At 42.3% G+C, this 18,536-nt stretch overlaps 1 protein-coding gene across 1 annotated transcript in view; it reads left to right on the top strand.

The window, feature by feature from the left end:
* The first annotated feature begins 1,012 nt into the window (after positions 1-1,012).
* The window catches only part of LOC121281523 (xenotropic and polytropic retrovirus receptor 1-like), a 308,567-nt gene continuing 291,043 nt past the window's right edge, over positions 1,013-18,536 (top strand). Inside the window, exons 1-2 of the mRNA XM_041194470.1 lie at positions 1,013-1,081; positions 9,006-9,057. Of these exons, the coding sequence (XP_041050404.1) occupies positions 1,013-1,081; positions 9,006-9,057 (121 nt within the window). The remainder of the gene's footprint in view (positions 1,082-9,005; positions 9,058-18,536) is intronic.

Raw genomic sequence — 18,536 nt, 5'->3', positions numbered from 1 at the left:
CCAATATCCAAGTCACATCTATATTGGTGAGATTGTGGCCTACTGTTAATATCACTGGACTAGTGATCTAGAAGCCCAGGCTAATGTTCTGGGGACATGGGTTCAAATCCCACTGCAACTGGTGGAATTTGAATTCAATTAATAATCCTGGAATATAAACTAACCTCAGCAATGGTGACTATGAAACTATCATTGATTCTTGTAAAGACCCTTCTGGCTCACTAATGCCCTTTAGGGAAGGAAATCTGCCATCCTTACCAGTCTGGCCTATTTGTGACTCTAGACCCACAGCAGTGTGGTTGACTCTTAGCAGCTCTCTGAAATGGCTGAGCAAGCCAATCAGTTAGGGATGGGCAACAAACACTGGCCTTGCCCACATCCCATGAAAGAAAAAATATAGCGAGAGAGGAAATATTGTCTCCTCTATCCAGTCTTTCTATTATTTTAAACATTCTTTATCAGGTCACCCCTCAATCGTCTATGCTCAACGGAACACAAGCCAAACTTAAGCAACCGCCCCTCATAATTTCACTCCTGGTACATGTTGCAATAAATTAATAATGTTACAAAATACGGAGACTCGTGAATTTATATGTTTCCCGTCATGATGGCAAATGGCGAAGGTAGTTTTGAAAATATTTAGCCATAACTGAAAGTAACACTGAAAGGGTTGGATAATAAAGTCTGGCCTCTGTTGCTTATCTGACTCTGCTGAGCTCCCTCCCTCCCTCCCTCTCTGTCAGAGGTGCATTCAATTATTCATTGATGGGCAATGATCCTGTTGCTGTTACCTAGACGCCAGAGAAAGGTGTTAGGGATCTGCTCGAACTTCACCACAATTAATCATTGTACAGAAAATATACATATATTCATTTTTTTAATCACAGAATCTGTCGATGACTTAAACACGGAGAGGCTACAGGCGGTGGGCTGGTTTGATTATTCCTCTCTCCTTCTTGCCTCCTGGTATGTTTCCTGGAAAAATCCTCAATTCCCGGCGTTTTTCACAGCAATGAAATTTGCTGAACATTTGTCGGCGCACGTCACGCCGGAATGGAGGAAGCAGTACATCGAATACGAGGTGGGGGTCTTTCGGTGATTTAAGACTCGTGTAGTTTCATTGTATCTAAGCTAGATGGTAAACAGATTGGAGAGCCGACCCCCATAGATTCCCTTCTGTCAAATGAAAGTCGATCTTGCGAGAGACGAAATTGCAGCGAAAGGAAACTCACTTTTAGAAACCGACTGGATGTCCAGCACCTTCTGATGTTGGGTACCAACATGTGGAGGGCTAGTGGTCTGAAAATCTTACTATGTCTGTGTCCCACCTTACCGGGAGTGTTGTTCTTGTGTCAATCGTGACTTTATTTGTTTAAAGTTTAAGAGCTTCTCGCACTTTCGTTGTCAATGCTTAGCCAATATTGGTCACATGTAACTTTTGAAACAATTGTGTGTGGGGTGCTCAATCAATTGTACAGAGCTTATAGCTGAGACTGAGAATCATTCGAGTTTAGTGTTGAGAAGGACGGAGGGTGCATGGAGGTGCTTGGCTGAGATGTTCTAAAAGTCAGAACGTTGGTTGAATATCTCATCACAGTCTAAACTAATGCTTGAGCACCGTGAGGTGCATTGTATGAGATGCTGTGCTTCAAAGCTGGCAAAGCTGGTCTCTTCTGACACAGTTTTTTGGCATTAAACAAAACAGGTCAGGGTGCCCTGACCAACATTCGCCACCATCCCCCTCCCCACCTCCTCCTCAACCGACACCCTCCAAATACTGATGAGCTCAGCATTAATCTCATTGTTGTTTGTGGGATCTTGCGGTGTGCAAAATGGCTGCTGTCTTTGCTGGCTTAATAGCGGCTGTTTGGAGGCGGGGGAAGGGAAACAAATGGGTGGATGGGTGCCAGGCAAACCAAAGGTGCTCTATGCCCATCCACTGACATCACACCTTGAGGCAGAGGTTCACATGCCTCCATTTAGCAGAGGGCAAGTGTATGTGGAGTTGCCAGTTATTCAAGGAAACTGGGACAACAGAGCAGATGGCACAATTGAGATCTTTGAAGGCCTGACTTACCATGGTGATAGATCCTTCCTCAGGAGCATCCCAATCACCTGCATGTCATGGTTTCAGCAGTTCAGGCCCTGCTGTCCACACAGTCCCCGCTTAACCCAAACAGCTGGCTGTATTGGGGAAATGGCACCAAGTATTTGCCACAGCCATCAATCAAAAAGGAGCACTTGAACTGTGATAGTAGAGCTACCTATTTTCAGGCAGTTCAAGCAGCTGCACAGGGGTCACCCTCCACTGCCGGGTCTCAATGTTCTTCAAGCTGCGGCACTGTTTTAATGTCCGTCCCTGATTTTATTCATTTCCCCATTGGCAGCATTACCTAAACTCTCCCGTAAGCTCTTTGCCTCTCTACCCCCTCCCCTCTTTTAGAAATACTCTTTAAAACCTACTTCTTTGACCAAGCTTTTGGTTACCTGTCTTAATAGCTCCTTTTGTGGCTCCGTGTCAAATTTGGTTGATAGTGTGCTTTAGGACATTTTACCACATTAAACATGCTATATAAATACAAGTTTATCTTGCTTACTTGCATCACCCCTTGTAAAGCGTTAACTTCTGAAATACATTGTCAAACCTAGTGCCAGCAGTTCAGGAGCTTTGAAATTAATGAAGGCAGTTTGCAAGCAATAATCACCACAGTCTGTTGCTGTAACAGAATTTGATGATGCTACTGACAAAGAAACAGATAGAAATGTAATAAATTCTCATTTAGTTTTGTTATTTACATCCATAATGTTTCATTTTTATTACCTAGATTTGCATTGAATGTAGAGGACAGAAGCAGGCCATTCTGCCCAACTGGTCTCTGGCACTGTTAATGCTCCATACAAGCCTCGTTTCAGTGAACCCTATTGTCATAACTTTCTATTCCTTTCTCTCTTATGTACTTACATAAATTCTCCTTAAATGCATCTATGAAATTCACCTCAGCTACTCCATGTGGGAGCAAGCTCCACATTCTGTCCAATCTCCAGGTAAAGAAGTTTCTTCTGAAATCTCCTATGAGATTTATTATTGACTATCTTATATTTATGACCCCTAGTTTCCGATCCCCTACAAGTGGAAAGCTTTGCTCTATATCTAGCCTGTCAAACCCCTTCACAGCTTTAAATACGCCTATCAGGTCACTCCTCAGCCTTCCCTTTTCTAGAGAAGAAAAGAGGCCCAGCCTGTTCAGTTTTCTGGATGGTTAAAACGTCTCACTTCTGGAAAGATCCTTATAAATCCTTTTTTGCACCTTCTCTAATGCCCCTATGTTTTTTTTTATAATTATGGAGACCAGAACTGTGCACAGTACTCTGAATGTGGTCTCGCCAAGGTTCGATAGAAGTTTAAAATAAAAAAATGAAAAGGAAGGAAATACTCAGCAGGTCAGGCAGCCTGTGTGGAGAGCAAAACAGAGGCAGTCTTTCAGGTCGATGATGTTGCACTGAAGCTGCCAAATAGGTTTATTAAGTCAACACATCCACACATATTAGTTATGATTGCAATAGGATGAGGATGCAGCAGCAAATTAACCTCCTCTGGCTAGGGCTTTTCCCTCTTTGAAGATGTTATTGTGGGCTCCAATGGATGAACCATTCATTGTGTATATTAAGCAAGTCATATTGGCATGAACGCACCTGTAAATGCATGGAAGAAGGCAAGCCAGGGTGAGAAACAACCAAAGTAGTCCAATTGACCATAGCCACCAAGATGCCACCAACCATATCTAATGTCTCTGAGACGCCTTTTTGTAAGAGACCGTCTTCACTGGGTAAGTGGCACTGTGCCATCAGCTTTAAGGGCACCGACTACCAATGTGGGGGTGCAATTAACTGTAGTCAGGATTGCACCAGGCCTGACTTCACCTCCTTGCATGTACATTGAAATTATGGCTTGTGGGGAAAATTTGACCATGCTCCTCACAACCAATGTCGCTTCAGCAGCAGCATTCACCATACAATGGTACCAGTTCATCCGCACACACAGCTTTGAGTGACTTGTGTGCGTCACCTTTGTGACTGAAATTATGAACATCTTCCAGCTCCTTTCTCTTGTCATGTGGGAATGAATTGTAAAGCCTCTTTAAAAACGAAGTGCTTGAATAAGTGAAGAGTTCCCAACAACAATAAGAACTTGGATTTATATAGCCCCCTTAATGTAATAGACTTCCCAAGGCACTTCACAGAAGCAAAATCGGGCAAAATTTGGAATCACCCAATTTAAGGACATATTCAAAAGATTAATCAAAGAGGTAATTTTAAGGAGCATCTTAAAAGGGAAGACAGAGGAAGAGAGGTGGAAATGTTTAGAGGGGTATTCCAGTTTTAGGGTCTAGGCAGCTGAAGACATGGTCACAAATGATATGATGATGATGATCAGGCAGGTACAGGAGGCCAGAACTGGATGGGCATTGAGTTCCCAGAGAGTTGTGGGGATGAAGTTGGCTACAGAGATAAGGAGGCAAAGCCATGGAGGGATTTGTACACAGAATTGAGAACTTTAAATTTGAGGCATTTCTGGAATGGTCTGCACAGGACTGATGGATGAATGGAATCTAGTATAAGTTAGATACAGGCAATAGAGTTTTGGATGATTTGAAGTTTACATAGGGTGAAAAATGAGAGGTTGACCAGGAGATGTCCATTAAAAACATCCTTTTGGGCAATGCATGGGGCCTGTGGCCTATAAATAAAGCACCCCATTACAATTTGAATCTGTAATATTATCACCTTAATGTCAAATCTTATTCAGACTTGATTCCCTCCTGTTGTTGCAAACTCAATGATATCTAAACAAAAGTGAGGCCAATGTGTGAACTGAGTTAATGATGGTTGCAGGAAGAGATGTTCAGGCCCTCTGGTTCTCTTTCTCCCTTCAGGAAGTCCTACTGATTTCGCCCCTAATTGCCAGCAGAAACCTGCTATGAGTTGAATGATAGGATGTATCCCATTTGTCTTCCACGGAGCTCTGCAGCCCTGCAACACTCATATCAAAAGATCTTTAAAGTTAAAATAATAATCTCTATATTTCTGTACCCCTGTTAAAATAATTGGCGATCACTTCCTACTCAATTGTTACATGGATACATGGAATTACATAGAACAGCAGTCATTTGGCCTAGCTAGTCTATGCCACTGTTTATGCTTAATAAGAGCTTCCTCCCAGCTCTCTTCATCTAACCCTATCAATGCATCCTTCTATTCCTTTCTCTTTCATGCATTTATCTAGATTCCCCTTAAAGCTATACTATTCACCATAACCACTCCTTGTGATAGTGAGTTGCACATTCATACCACTCTGTGGGCAAAGAAATTTCTTCTGAATTCCCTGCTGTATTATTAGTGACTATATTGTATTCAAGGCCCATAGTTCTGGTCTCCCCTACAAGTGGAAACATCTTCTCTTCATCTAACCTATCAAACTCTTTCATCAATCTAAAGGCCACTCCTCTGCCCTCTCTTTTCAAGAGAATACAGTCCCGGTGTGTTATTTAGAGACATTTCAATGCCACATAAACACCAGTCCCTTTTACTGTAACAATTATTTCCAAATGTACACTTTCAACATTTTTATGAATCTTTAACAATTAAGTGGATTGTAGATACAGCCAGTCGCTTTAAATGGCTCCAGGTGGCAGGTTTGTGTGTAAAATGCAAGGGCATTGTCTCCATTCTGTTTATCATTGATTGTAATGACCATTTAAGAAAAGATTTATATTGGATTTTCTGCACATGTTATCTTCCATGACATTGTCTTCCATGGTGATAAAATGACAAGAGTTACTGTGTATGAATGCAGCTCCAAGGACAAATCCTGGGCTGGGCTCATAGTTTTTCAGGAGCTGGACCAACTTAGATGATGGAATCGCAGTTTGGGAGCTTCCACCAGATTGATTTAGATGATTTGGCTTTTCAGTCCATTTGATCTCATTGTTCTCCACTACCATCGAATACCATTCCTGACAGTGCTTTTAAATGTTCATCTGAACCAGCAGACAGGGCCTCAGTTTTATTATCTCATTCAAAGGACAGTTCCTGAGACACTAAAGGGGAATATCAGACAAGATTAGGTACTTAGATCTCGGCGTGTTCGAACCCTCAACCTTCTGGTTAAGCCTGGAAAGTATTACATATAAGGCCAATTTGATGCCAATGACAGACTGAAGCCCAAGGATGTTTGATCAATATCCTCTGACTGTGCTAAAATTCCTAGCAGGAGAATATTCATCAACTCAGAGATCAGAGAGTCTTACATCACATGAGGAGGCTGTTCAGCCCATTATGCTTGTGCCAGTTCTTTGAACATGCTATCCAATTAGTCGCACTGCCCATGCTTTTTCCACATAGCCCTACAAACTTTCCCTTCTCAAGTGTGGATCCAATTCCCCTTTTGAAAGTTACTGTTGAATTTGCCTCCACCACCCTTTCAATGCATTCCTGATTATAACAACTTGCTGCTTAAAACAATTCTTCCTCTCCTCACCTCTATCTAGTTCGTTTGCCAATTATCTTAACTGTGTGACCTCTGACCTCTGCTAGTGGAAACGATTTCTCCTTATTCACTCTTATCAACACCCTTTGTAATTTTGAACATCACTACTAAATTTAACCTTTTCTGCTCTAAGGAGGACAATTTCAGTATCTCCAATTAATTCAAGTCCCTCGGTTGGTAAATCTGCTTTCTCCCTCTCCAAGGTCTTGACCTCCTACCATATTTGACATTTCTGTTAGGATCAAGCCACCATATTTTCACTCCTTTCTCAGATTAAAATGGGTCGATTCTGGAACTCACTACCTAACGGCACTGTGGGTTACCAACCCCACTAGGACTGCAGCTCACCTCCATCATCTCAAGGGCAATTTGGAATGGGCAACAAATGATGGCCTTGCTGGCGGCGCCCAAATCCCTAAACAAAAACAAATTTTAGAAAATCCACTGTACTCTAGCTATAACATAGGACACAGCAGTATGGAACGACAAGAACCATCATGCATGTTACACTACTAATTCAGCATAGGGATGTTGAGATTTTTTGTTATTCTCTCACAGGATGTGAGCGTCTCTGGTTTGGCCAACATTTATTGCCTATCCCTAATTGCCCTTGAGAAGGTGGTGGGGAGCTGCTTTCTTGAACTGCTGCAGTCTCTGTGATGTAGATACACCCACAGTGCTGTTAGGGAGGGAGTTCCAGGATTTTGACCCAGCAACAGTGAAGGAATGGCGATACATTTCCAAGTCAGTATGGTGTGTGGCTTGGAGGGGAACTTCCAGGTGGTGGTGTTCCCGTCTGTCAGCTGCCCTTATTCTTCTAGATGGTAAAGGTCATGGGCTGGGAAGGTGCTGTCGAAGAGCCTTGGTGAGTTGCTGCAGTGCACCTTGTAAATGGTACACACTGCTGCCACTGTTTGTCGTCGGTTGAGGGGCACCAATCAAGTGGGCTGCTTTGTCCTGGATGGTGTCCAAGTTTCTTAAGTGTTGTTGGAGTTGCGCTCATCCAAGCAAGTGGAGAGTATTCCATCACACTCCTAACTTACGCCATGTAGATAGTTTTGGGGAGTCAGGAGGTGAGTTACTCACCTCAGAATTCCCAGCCTCTGACCTGCTTTTGTAGCCACAGTATTTATATGGCTGGTCTAGTTCAGTTTCAGCCAATGGTAACCCCTAGGATGTTGATAGTGAAGGATTCAGTGATGGTAATGCTATTGAATGTCAAGGGGAGATATTTGGATATCTCTTGTTGGAGATGGTCATTGCCTGGCACTTGTGGTGAATGTTACTTGCCAGTTATCAGCTCAAGCCTGAATGTTGCCCATGTCTTGCTACTTATGGACACAGACTACTTCAGTATCTGAGGAGTCATGAATAGCGCTGAACATTGTGCAATCATCAGCGAACACCCCCACTTCTGACTGTCTGAAGGAAGGAAGGTCATTGATGAAGCAGCTGAAGATGTTTGGGCTTGAGGAACTCCTGCAGTGATGATCTGGGACTGAGATGATTGACCTCCAACAACCACAACCTTCTTCCTTTGTGCTAGGTATGACTCCAACCAGCAGAGAGTTTTCCGCTTGATTCCCATTGACTCCAGTTTTGCTCGGGGTCCTGGATGCCACACTCGGTCAAATGCTGCCTTGATGTCAAGGGCAGTCACTCTCACCTCATCTCTTAAGTTCAGCTCTTTTTTCCATGGTTGGACAAAGGCTGTAATGAGGTCAGGAACTGAGTGGCCCTGGCAGAGCCTGAACTGAGCATCAGTGAGCGGGTTATTGTTGAAGTGCTACCTTCCATTGACGGCACCTTCCATCACTTTGGTGATGATCAAGAGTAGACTGACGGAGTGGTAAGTAGTCAGGTTGGATTTGTCCTGCTTTTTGCGGACAAGACAAACCTGGGGCAATTTTCCATATTGCCGAGAGGAATATAGCTATATTGGAACAGCTTGGCTGGGGCGCTGCAAGTTCTGGAGCACAAGTCTTCAGTGCTATTGCTGGAATATTGTCAGGGCTCCTAGCCTTTGCAGTGTCCAGTGCCTTCAGCCATTTCTTGATATCACGTGGAATGGTGCGAATTGGCTGAAGACTGGCATCTGTGAACCTGCGGACCTCAGGAGGAGGCTGAGATAGATCATCCACTCGGCACTTCTGGCTGAAGATGGTAGCAAATGCTTCAGCCTTGCCTTTTGCGCTGATGTGCTGGGCTCCCTGGTCATTGAGGATGAGGATATTTGTGGACCCTCCCCGTCCAGTTAGTTGTGAAATTGTCTGCTACCATTCACGACAGGATGTGGCAGCAGGCCATCAGTGAGAAATGATGAATCACATTGCTCTTATGTTGGAAACCTGTTATGTAACTGTTAGGGTTGAGTTGGCCTCAATTGCACTTTACCCCTAGGTTCAGGATGATACTCTGTGGATTCATTCTTAAATTGCATATTTTTTCTATTAAACAGGCTCTGAAAAAGATGCTGCACATGGCTCAGAAGCAAGCCCCATTGCCAGAAGGTAAGATGTGATTGGTGTTACTATGGGTTGGGACCACAGAAGCATTTATCACAAATGCAGCTTCCATTAACCTGAATAGAATATCCTGACTTGCACCTGGCACTATGCCAAGTTCTAGTCACAGACAGTAACCAGGGTGTTAATATTTAATGTTGAAATATGATTTAATTTATATATAATGAAAGAGGATTTAACTTCAAGATAGATCCAAACACAAAACAGGTGCTACAGTGTTAATATGATTCAAAAGGTTTTATTTTTCCAAATATTTATGGCACAGAACTGCATAAGAAACCTTTGAGATGTTTGTGACCTAAACTCAGGAATTCTTTCCCTAAACCTCTCCACCTTTCCCCTTCTTTTAAGATTCTCCTTGGAACCTATCCCTTTGACAAAATGTTGATCACCTAACCTAATTCTTTCACTTGGTGTCAGTTTTTTCTCTATTTACATGCCTGTGAAGTGCTTTAGGATGTTTTACCCCTTTAAAGGTGCTAGGTAAATGCCAATTGTTTTTGTTCTTTTTAACTTCAATTTCAATCGTGTTGATAAAATACAGGTCAGTGATGAATAATTAAGCTTCTGAATGTGTCCCTAGCAGGCAATGGCAATGCTAGAGGATTTAATTAATAATCACCTTCTACCCTGGTTGAAATATGAAATCATTCTTTCACATCAATAATTTAGCAAGGTAAAATGTTGTTCCACTGTGTGCAATTACAATTTCAAAGGCATCTTTACATGACTGCAGGAAGGGTATTTAAAAGCTGACTGTGCTTGGTCAGTCTCTTACACATCTGTAAGAGAGTTTGTGTAAGGAACATTTATTAAAATGAAAGTGAAACATTAAAGTTCAGCACAGGACAAGAGTTTGGAGGATCTTTTTATCAAGAACTGCTCGGAGGAAAAACTCGGTGGAAAAAAAATTAAACCCAAGTAGCTGACTTATTGAGTTTTTATTTTCTAAAATGGTTTGCTAAACATTTACGAAGAGGTAACTTGACAATATGACACAACAACATTTTACATGAATGTTTTTGCAATGAATTTGCAGCATTCGTCCGTAAGTCAGACACCCTGTGAAATGTGAGTCTTTAGGTGGCAGCAGCAAGCTACCTGAGATGTAGCTGCTGATAAATTTCAAAGCCCCTATAGTATTTTTCAACATCTATCTATTGTCTTCAGTGCGCGTGCAGAAGTCCAGAAGTATCAATCAGTCCAGAAGTAGGTTTATCATCGCAGAATCCCACACCATCAACATCCTGGGGGTTACCATTGACCAGAAACTGAACTGAACTAGCCATATAAATACTGAGGTTACAAGAGCAGTTCAGAGGCTGGGAATTCTGCGGTGAGTAACTCACCTCCTGACTCCTCAAAGCCTGTCCATCATCTACAAGGCATAGGTCAGGAGTGTGCTGGAATACTCTCCACATGCCTGGATGAGTGCAGCTCCAACAACACTCAAGAAGTTCGACACCATCTAGGACAAAGCAGCCTGTTTGATTGACACCCCATCCACTGCCCTAAACATTCACTCCCTCCACCACTGATGCACAGTGGCAGCAGTGTGTACCATCTACAAGATGCACTGCAGCAACTTGCCAAGGATCTTTCGACAGCACCGTCCGAACCTGCAACGTCTACCACCTTGAAGGACGAGGGCAGCAGATGCATTGGAACACCACCTGCAAGTTCCCCTCCAAGGCACACACCATCCTGACTTGGAGCCATTCTTTTGCTGTCACTGGGTCAAAAATCTGGTACTCTCTCCCTAACAGCATTGTGGGTGTACCTATACCACAGGGATTGGAGAGATTCAAAAATGTGGCTCACCGCCACCTCCCCAAGGTCAATTAAGGATGGGCAACAACTGGTGGCCTTGCCAGTGATATTCACAGCCCAGGAATACATTAGAAACAAAGGAAAAATAAAGCTATAATAGAAGGCAGAAGTGCACTGCACATTGAGCCAAAGATGAGTCCAGCACAGAAGGAAGCCATTGGGCCCATTCTGTATGAGTGTGTGAAAATTTCTAACTATATGTTTTCAAAATACTGCAAGGAAAGCTCTGGAATTTAAAAAGTAGTTTCAAACATTGAGTCAGAAAGCTCTTAACAAACTTACCTGACCAGTTGCCTACTGGTCATTGCAACTGAAAATCAGGTCTGCACATCCTAGAGAGCAGCGGGATGTGAGAATTTGGGAGGCCTAATGCAGAGACAGGGTTGTGAGGCTTGGGGAGCTTGGAGACCTTGGAGGGGAGTGGGCTGTCTAAGGAGCTGGGAAGCCAAAGGTATAAGAAACTCTGGGAGCCTGGAAACATGGAGAACAATAAAGCAAGGGGACTGGGGGGGCTGGAATGGGGAGATCCAGACAATGGGCAGGCTGAGATTGGCTTGGATAGTGAGCAAGGTTAGATAGGCAGGAGATCCAGTCAGCAGGGGCATTGAGGCAGACAGAAGGCCAGGGCAGTGCACTTAGACAGGAGGGATGCTGGTAGAGTATGGAGCCCTAAAGAGCAGGAAGAGCAGCATTGTTCAAACAAATTAATTTAAGTGGTTTCAGGAAAAGGTTATTGAAAGCAAAGAATCTGGAGATGTTCAAATAAATGGGGGCTCCTGAGGCATGCTGCAACTCACCTGGATAAACCAGTAATCCAGCATGAACAAATTAACAAAACACATGGAACACGGTAGTTTTAGACCGATTCAGTTTGCTTGGTCTGCTCAGAAGAAACTGTGCCATCCACTGTACTAACTGCCTCACAAGTGTGACATAACTGGGGAAAAGGTCATCTTTCCCAGTATGTTGTCCTTGTTTCTCCTTTCATTCTAATTATAAAACATTTATATATATACCAGCCTTTCTGGTAAGTTTGCAGATATTTTGCCCTTCTGCTCACTGTAAGAAAAAGTCCCAGTACTGCGAATGTTCCCTGTTTATTCTCTGCAATCACCTTGACTATTGGATCAGGAAATCAAATCTCATGGTTATCATTGCTTTTGGGATTAGAGTACGGAAGCATCCCATAATGTACAATATCAAAGAATAGTGCAGGTATTTCTGATTAGTTTGCGGCATGAGTGAGAAATGCCAGTGTAGCACATTATACCCATCAACTCTCCTGTTTATAGTCTGATCTTTGAAAATCCAAATACACCATGTCCGCTCATTCTGCCTTAGCCACCCTACTAGTTACATCTTCTAAAGTTCAAACAGATTTGTCAAACATGATTTCCCTTTCATTAATCCATGTTGACTCTGCCCAGTGTTTGTTTTGGATCTTAACCAACACTTTCTTCCCTTTGGGACAATGTGGAAGGGTTAGTAGTCCAATTATCAACCTGTTTGAACTGTGTCATGAATGCACTCTGCCCAGTCATATTATGATTTTCTAAGTTCTCTGTTATCATGTCCCTAGTAATAGGTTCTAGCAATTTTCCTGTGACTCAGGCTAACTGGCCTCTCGTTCTTTGTTTTCTCTTTCTGCCCTTTCTTGAATAGCAGGGTTACGTTTGCAATCTTCCAATCTATTGGGATCATTCGAAAATGTTGAGGATTCTGAAAGATCAAAACCAATGCATCCATTATCTCTGTAGCCACCTCTTTTAAAACCCAAAAGTGTGGGACATGGGGTTCTGGGAATTTGCTGTTTTTTCTAACCATTAATTCCACCAGTAATATTCTGTAAATGTTTGCCATTGCCTACTATTATGCAGGGCCAGTTCCAGCTCAGATGGCTAGCTTGTGGTTCAGAGTAACACCATTTTGGCTGAGGTAGACTTGGCACCTGCCTCCTCGCCCTGCCCCTGAGTTGGAAGGCAATGGCAAGCTGGCACTGACAGACACTGCCAAGAAAACGGCTCAGGATGAAGCAGCAGCAGGTCCAAGATCTTGCCTTTGGGCAGAGCTCACATGAATGCACTGTACTTTCTTCTGATTTAGCCGCTTGAGGTTTCTGTAGTGGTTACATGGTACCAAATCTAAGGCAAACATATAATTAAAGGATTCAAAGGATTAAAGTAAAATAGCAATTATGTGTAAGAGGAAATTATAGGTGAGCTGATGGATATCAGTGTTACACACTTGCACCATGCTAAAAAAAAGAGTAGATCTGATGTTTACACACTAATATCCATCACACTGTTGAAATAGGAGAGTTAATGTGCACCACTGTTACACACTTTCATCACCCATAAATAGGAGAGCTAACTCAGAAAATCAAGATGTAGAATCAGTTCAGGTGAAGCTAAGAAACAGAAAGATGTAGAAAATAACTCCAGAAGTGATGTATAGGCCCCCTAACCGTGGTTGTAGTGTTGAACAGGAACTCAGGAAATTAGAGGAAATTAAAAATGTTAATAAAGTAAGCACAGGAGACTTTAATCTTCATATAGGCTAAGCAAACACAATTTGGAGTACTAGTGCAAAGGATGAGTTCATGGAATGTATGCAAGCTAGTTTTCTAAGTAAGTATGTCAAGGAACCAACTCGGGAATAGGCTATTCTGAGTCTAGTACTGTGCAGTGAGACATTAGTAATCTTGTGGTAAAGGAGCCTCTGGGGAAGGGTGATCCTATAATGATAGAATTTTGCATTGAGTTGGAGGGTGATTAAGTTAAGTCCAAAATTAGGGTCTTAAATCTGGACACACCAAACTATGCAAATATGAGGGGCGAGTTGGCTAAGGTTGATTGGGAAACTAGATTAAAATACATGACAGTAGAAAGGCAATGGTAAACATTTAAAGAATTAATTAATGTTTCACAATGATTATATATTTCCTTAAGGAACAAGAACCCCACTGTCCAGTTGTGACTAACAAGAGAATAGTATTAGGTTAAAGGATTGGGTTATACTGTTATACTGATGGTGTGTATTCAGATGTTTTCTTTTGCTAAACTAGCATATTTTCCAGCACTTGCTGTCTGAAACCTAAGGAACCAGGATGCAATAGTACATCTTTAATCAGGTTTACTGAAGTGATTGCTTTAAGTTTAGTCTTAAATTCAGTGACCGCTGCTTCTGAATGGGCTTATGCTTCTCTCTTTAATAAACAAAGACTAAAGAGAAACCAGTCATGGTATAACATTGGTAGAGGTTAGGACAGTCTGACGATGCCTGTGGGAGTTAAACTACTTTGCAGCACTGACTGAGGGCGAAGCCAGCTATAACCCAAAGGGCAGTACCCTGAAACTGAAAACAATCGACTTAGTTCTCAAATCTCACAGACAGAAAGTAGGACATAGATTGTAAGTGCAGTTCTCCAAACATCCCTTACTCTTCTCATGTGCATGTAACAGTGATGCAAAGCTACCACACAGAGTAGCTGGGGCAAATAGCTTTTAAGGGGAAGCAAGATAAGTACATGAGGGTGAAAAAGAATAGAGGGATATGTTGATGGCATTAGATGAAATAGGGTAGGAGGTAGTTTGTGTGGAGCATAAACATCAGCATAGACCAGTTGGGTTGAATGACCTATTTCTGTGCTGTGCATTTTATGTAATTCTATGTACAATACTTCCTGTGAATTCATAAGATCAAAACCACAGGCTTGATATCTCAATCAAACACAAATGAACTTGGCCAAATAAATAATCTTGAATATGTCTAGACTATTTGTCTATAATTTAAAATATTGAACCAATTTCCAAATACTGAAATTAAGTATTAGTGAAGGCACAAGTATTTTCCTAGACTCTGACCTGGCTACTTTAAGTGACTGTGCCACCAACACAATGTGTAACTATAAGGTAGAAGGGTTTCAAACCTTGAAGAACCTGCATCTTCAAGAAATGTAAATCTGTTAAACTAAACAGAAACCATTAATTGATTGCTTATGCTAACAGTGTTGTTAGCTTTCAATCTGTGACACAAACCTGGCATTCCTTCTCTAGCTGTGAACTGATTAGGGCCTCTCGACATCTTACAATTTGTGCTCTCTGTTCTGTTACTTGACTCTTCAATACCTCATTCAAGTGTCAAGATGGTTCCCTTCGACAGCTACCAATTCATGTAATCCAGTTACAACAAAAACAGAGAATGCTTGAAAAGCTCAGCAGGTCTGGCAGCATCTGTGCAGAGAGAAACAGAGTTAATGTTTCCAGTCTGCATGACTCTTATGGACCCGAAACGTTAACTCTGTTTTTCTCTCTCCACAGATGCTGCCAGACCGGCTGAGTTTTTCCAGGATTTCTGTTTTTATTTCAGATTTTCAGCATCTGCAGTATTTTGCTTCTGCTTTAGTCACATAATCCAGCTGTATGCTATGCTGAAATCTTCCCCTTAAGCGTCTGCACTTTATTCTCCTTTATTTATTAAACTATGTTGAGGGCTGCTCTAACTGATTAAGACTTGACAGGTTATGAAGAAAAAAAAAAGACGTGCATTTTTTGGTGCCTTTAAGTCCTCAGGACCTCTCGGAGGACTCTGCAGCTAATGAAGCACTTTTGAATTGTTGTCACTTTTGTATATAGGAAGCCCCACAGCCAATTTGTGCACAGCAAGCTCTCAAAAACAGCAATGAAAGAATCACCAGATAATCAGATATTCACGTGGGTTAAGGGAGAAATATTGAACAGACAATGGGAGAACTTTCCTGCTCCCTTTCAACATAGCTCCACAGAATTGTTTGCGACCACCTGAGAGGGCAGATGGTTTAATGACTCATCCAAAAGATGGTACTTCTGATGGTGCAGTACCTATCAGTTTTGCACTGAAGTGTCATCCCAGATTTTGTGCTCAAGTCTTTGGAGTGGGACTGGAACTTACAACCCTATGACTCCAATGATACGGAATCACCTCAACATTACACAATGTCAGTGTGTAACAGCATTATCCATTAACTCATATATTTCCTCCCCCTTCATATACCATGCTCCAAGAGGGCTTTGGTGACCATGGACTTCCATTGGATTGGTCCATGATGATGCTTGACCAAGTACTGCCATGGTTTGCCATTGCCTTCTGCAGTATGGCTGAGCAGGAAACTCTCCTGCTCTTACCGCCTGCCATCAGACGCATTGGAAGGATTTGCTTGCTGCTCTCAACCTGTTATGAACGCACCTTCCATGGCCATCAAGTCCTGATGTGGGACTTAAACCTGGAGCTTCTGGCCCAGAGGTAGGGTAGTGGAAATCTGGAACTCACACCTCCAAAAATCTGTGCTTTGTCAGTCGAAAATTTCAAACCTAAGAATGATAGGTTTTTGCTAGGCAGGGGCATTAAAGATGATGGGATCAAGGAAGGTAAGTGAAGTTAAGACATAAATCAGCTATGATCTAATTAAATAGTGGAACAGGTTCAAGGGCTGAATGGTCTATCCCTGTTCCTCCGTTCTTATGGCACCCTTCAGCCCTCTACTTATAAAGTGTGATGAATGTAACTGTATAACACTAATACTCATCACGTACCTGTCTCAAACCATTTGACCTTCTAATGCAGTTTCATTTCATTTTATTACACATTATGTGAAAAAGTCTGAAGAAGAATCATACAGACTCAAAACGTTAACTCTGCTTCTCTCTCCACAGATGCTGTCAGACCTGCTGAGTTTTCCAGCATTTTCTGTTTTTATGTGAAAAAGTCTTTCATTTCTATAGCGCCTTTCACAATGACAAAGCATCCCATACCACTTTACAGCCAAGAGACACACTTTTGAGGTGTAGTCACTGTTGTAATGATGCATTCCTCAGGGCAATGTCTCAACCAATCAGGGTCAAGCTGCCTGGTTTAAATTTCAAACAATGCTTGGCAGTTAACTGTCAGTCACCACCACTGGTGCATTCTCCATGGCAATGCCACTTGCCAACCAATCAGCACTCTCTTCACATACAGTATAAATTGTTTTCCCCTTATATTGCTTTCTTGCGAGTGTCCTGATGAGTGTAAGACAAAAAGCTTAGACGTCTCTTTTTTCAGCAATACTCCGTTCTGTACTACCAAACGACTAAAAGAAATAGTTACACAAAAAACAAGGTTCTCTGAGAAATGCTGTATTATCAACAAGAAATTATCCAGCCTTCCTTTTACCATTATCCATTCTGGTGGGTAATTCTGATAAAACATCATTTCTCCCTCGCCCTCAGGTGTTCCAATCCAATATCACGGAACATATCCATGAATTTTGGAATGCGAAAGTCTGGTGTACCTGTAACAATGTGTAACTCTATCCTGATTGTTACATTTAGTATGCATGTAAAGAATTGATTTCTATTTGGAGTAGTGCATTCATTAAAAAGTTCAAATCAATAGGCATATAGTATATGTACTCATCCTCCTGAACCACTGTAAATATTTAATGTGTGGTCAGCGTAACTGGGCATGTCTGTGACCCATTCTTCATCATGAGTTCCACATGCTGGCTGCCTTACATGCAACAAATCACATCTGTGCACACACATCGGCATTCCAAGGTCATGCAGCATGTGACATCAAAACAAGCCATTCCTGCTTTTGGCTACCTATCTAAAAGGCCACATTGTGTTTGGATATCTTTGCTTATAATCTTCCCCTGCATTATCCCCATACTTCAGGTATTTGCCAGATTGCAAAATACATTTCTCATTGTTCATTATAAACAAGGACTCAACCATCTGCAAGAGTACTCTATCAATTAACTGTTCTCAACTACTGTTTCCTGACTTCCACTAAATTGTGAATCAATTCCTGATTGATGAGTCAGTGGCATAGTGGTATTGTCACTGGATTAGTAATCCAGAGACCCAGGGTAATATTCTGAGGACCTGGGTTTAAATACACCATGGCAGGTGGTGGAAATTGAATTCAATAAATTTCTGGTATTAAAAGTCTAATGATGACCATTAAAAACCATTGTTGATTGGTTCATTGGTTAGGGAAGGAAATCTGCCGTCCTTACCTGGTCTGGCCTACATGTGACTCCAGACCCACAGCAACGTCTGATAGTGTCTGGGTCTGCAGCAGGTGGTGAGGGAACCAACAAGAGGGAAAAGCATACTTGATGTCATTCTCACTGTCACAGATGCACGTGTCCATGACAGTATCGGTAGGAGTGACCACTGCACAGTCCTTGTAGAGATGAAGTCCTGCCCTCACATTGAGGAAACCCGTGTTGTGTGGCACTACGACCATGCTGAATGGGATGGATTTTGAACAGATCTAGCATCTCAAGATTGGGCACCCATGAGGCACTGTGGGCCATCAGCAGCAGCAGAATTGTATTAAACCATAATCTGTTACCTCATGGCCTGGCATATCCCCCACTCTACCATTACCACCAAGCCAGGGGATCAACTCTGGTTCAATGAAGAGTGCAGGAGGGCATGCCAGGAGTAGCACCAGGCATACCTAAAAATGAGGTGCCAACCAGCTGAAGTTGCAACACAGGACAAGTTGTGTGCCAAACAGCATAAGCAGCAAGTGATAGACAGAGCTAAGTGAATCCACACCCAATGGATCAGATCTAAGCTCCGCAGTCTTTCCATATCCAGTTGTGA

Source organism: Carcharodon carcharias, chromosome 8 (genome assembly GCF_017639515.1).
Source record: "Carcharodon carcharias isolate sCarCar2 chromosome 8, sCarCar2.pri, whole genome shotgun sequence".
In the NCBI taxonomy this organism is placed as follows: Eukaryota; Metazoa; Chordata; class Chondrichthyes; order Lamniformes; family Lamnidae; genus Carcharodon; species Carcharodon carcharias.
Note: the sequence above shows the minus strand (reverse complement) of the source record. Positions and strands in the feature narration are given on the sequence as shown.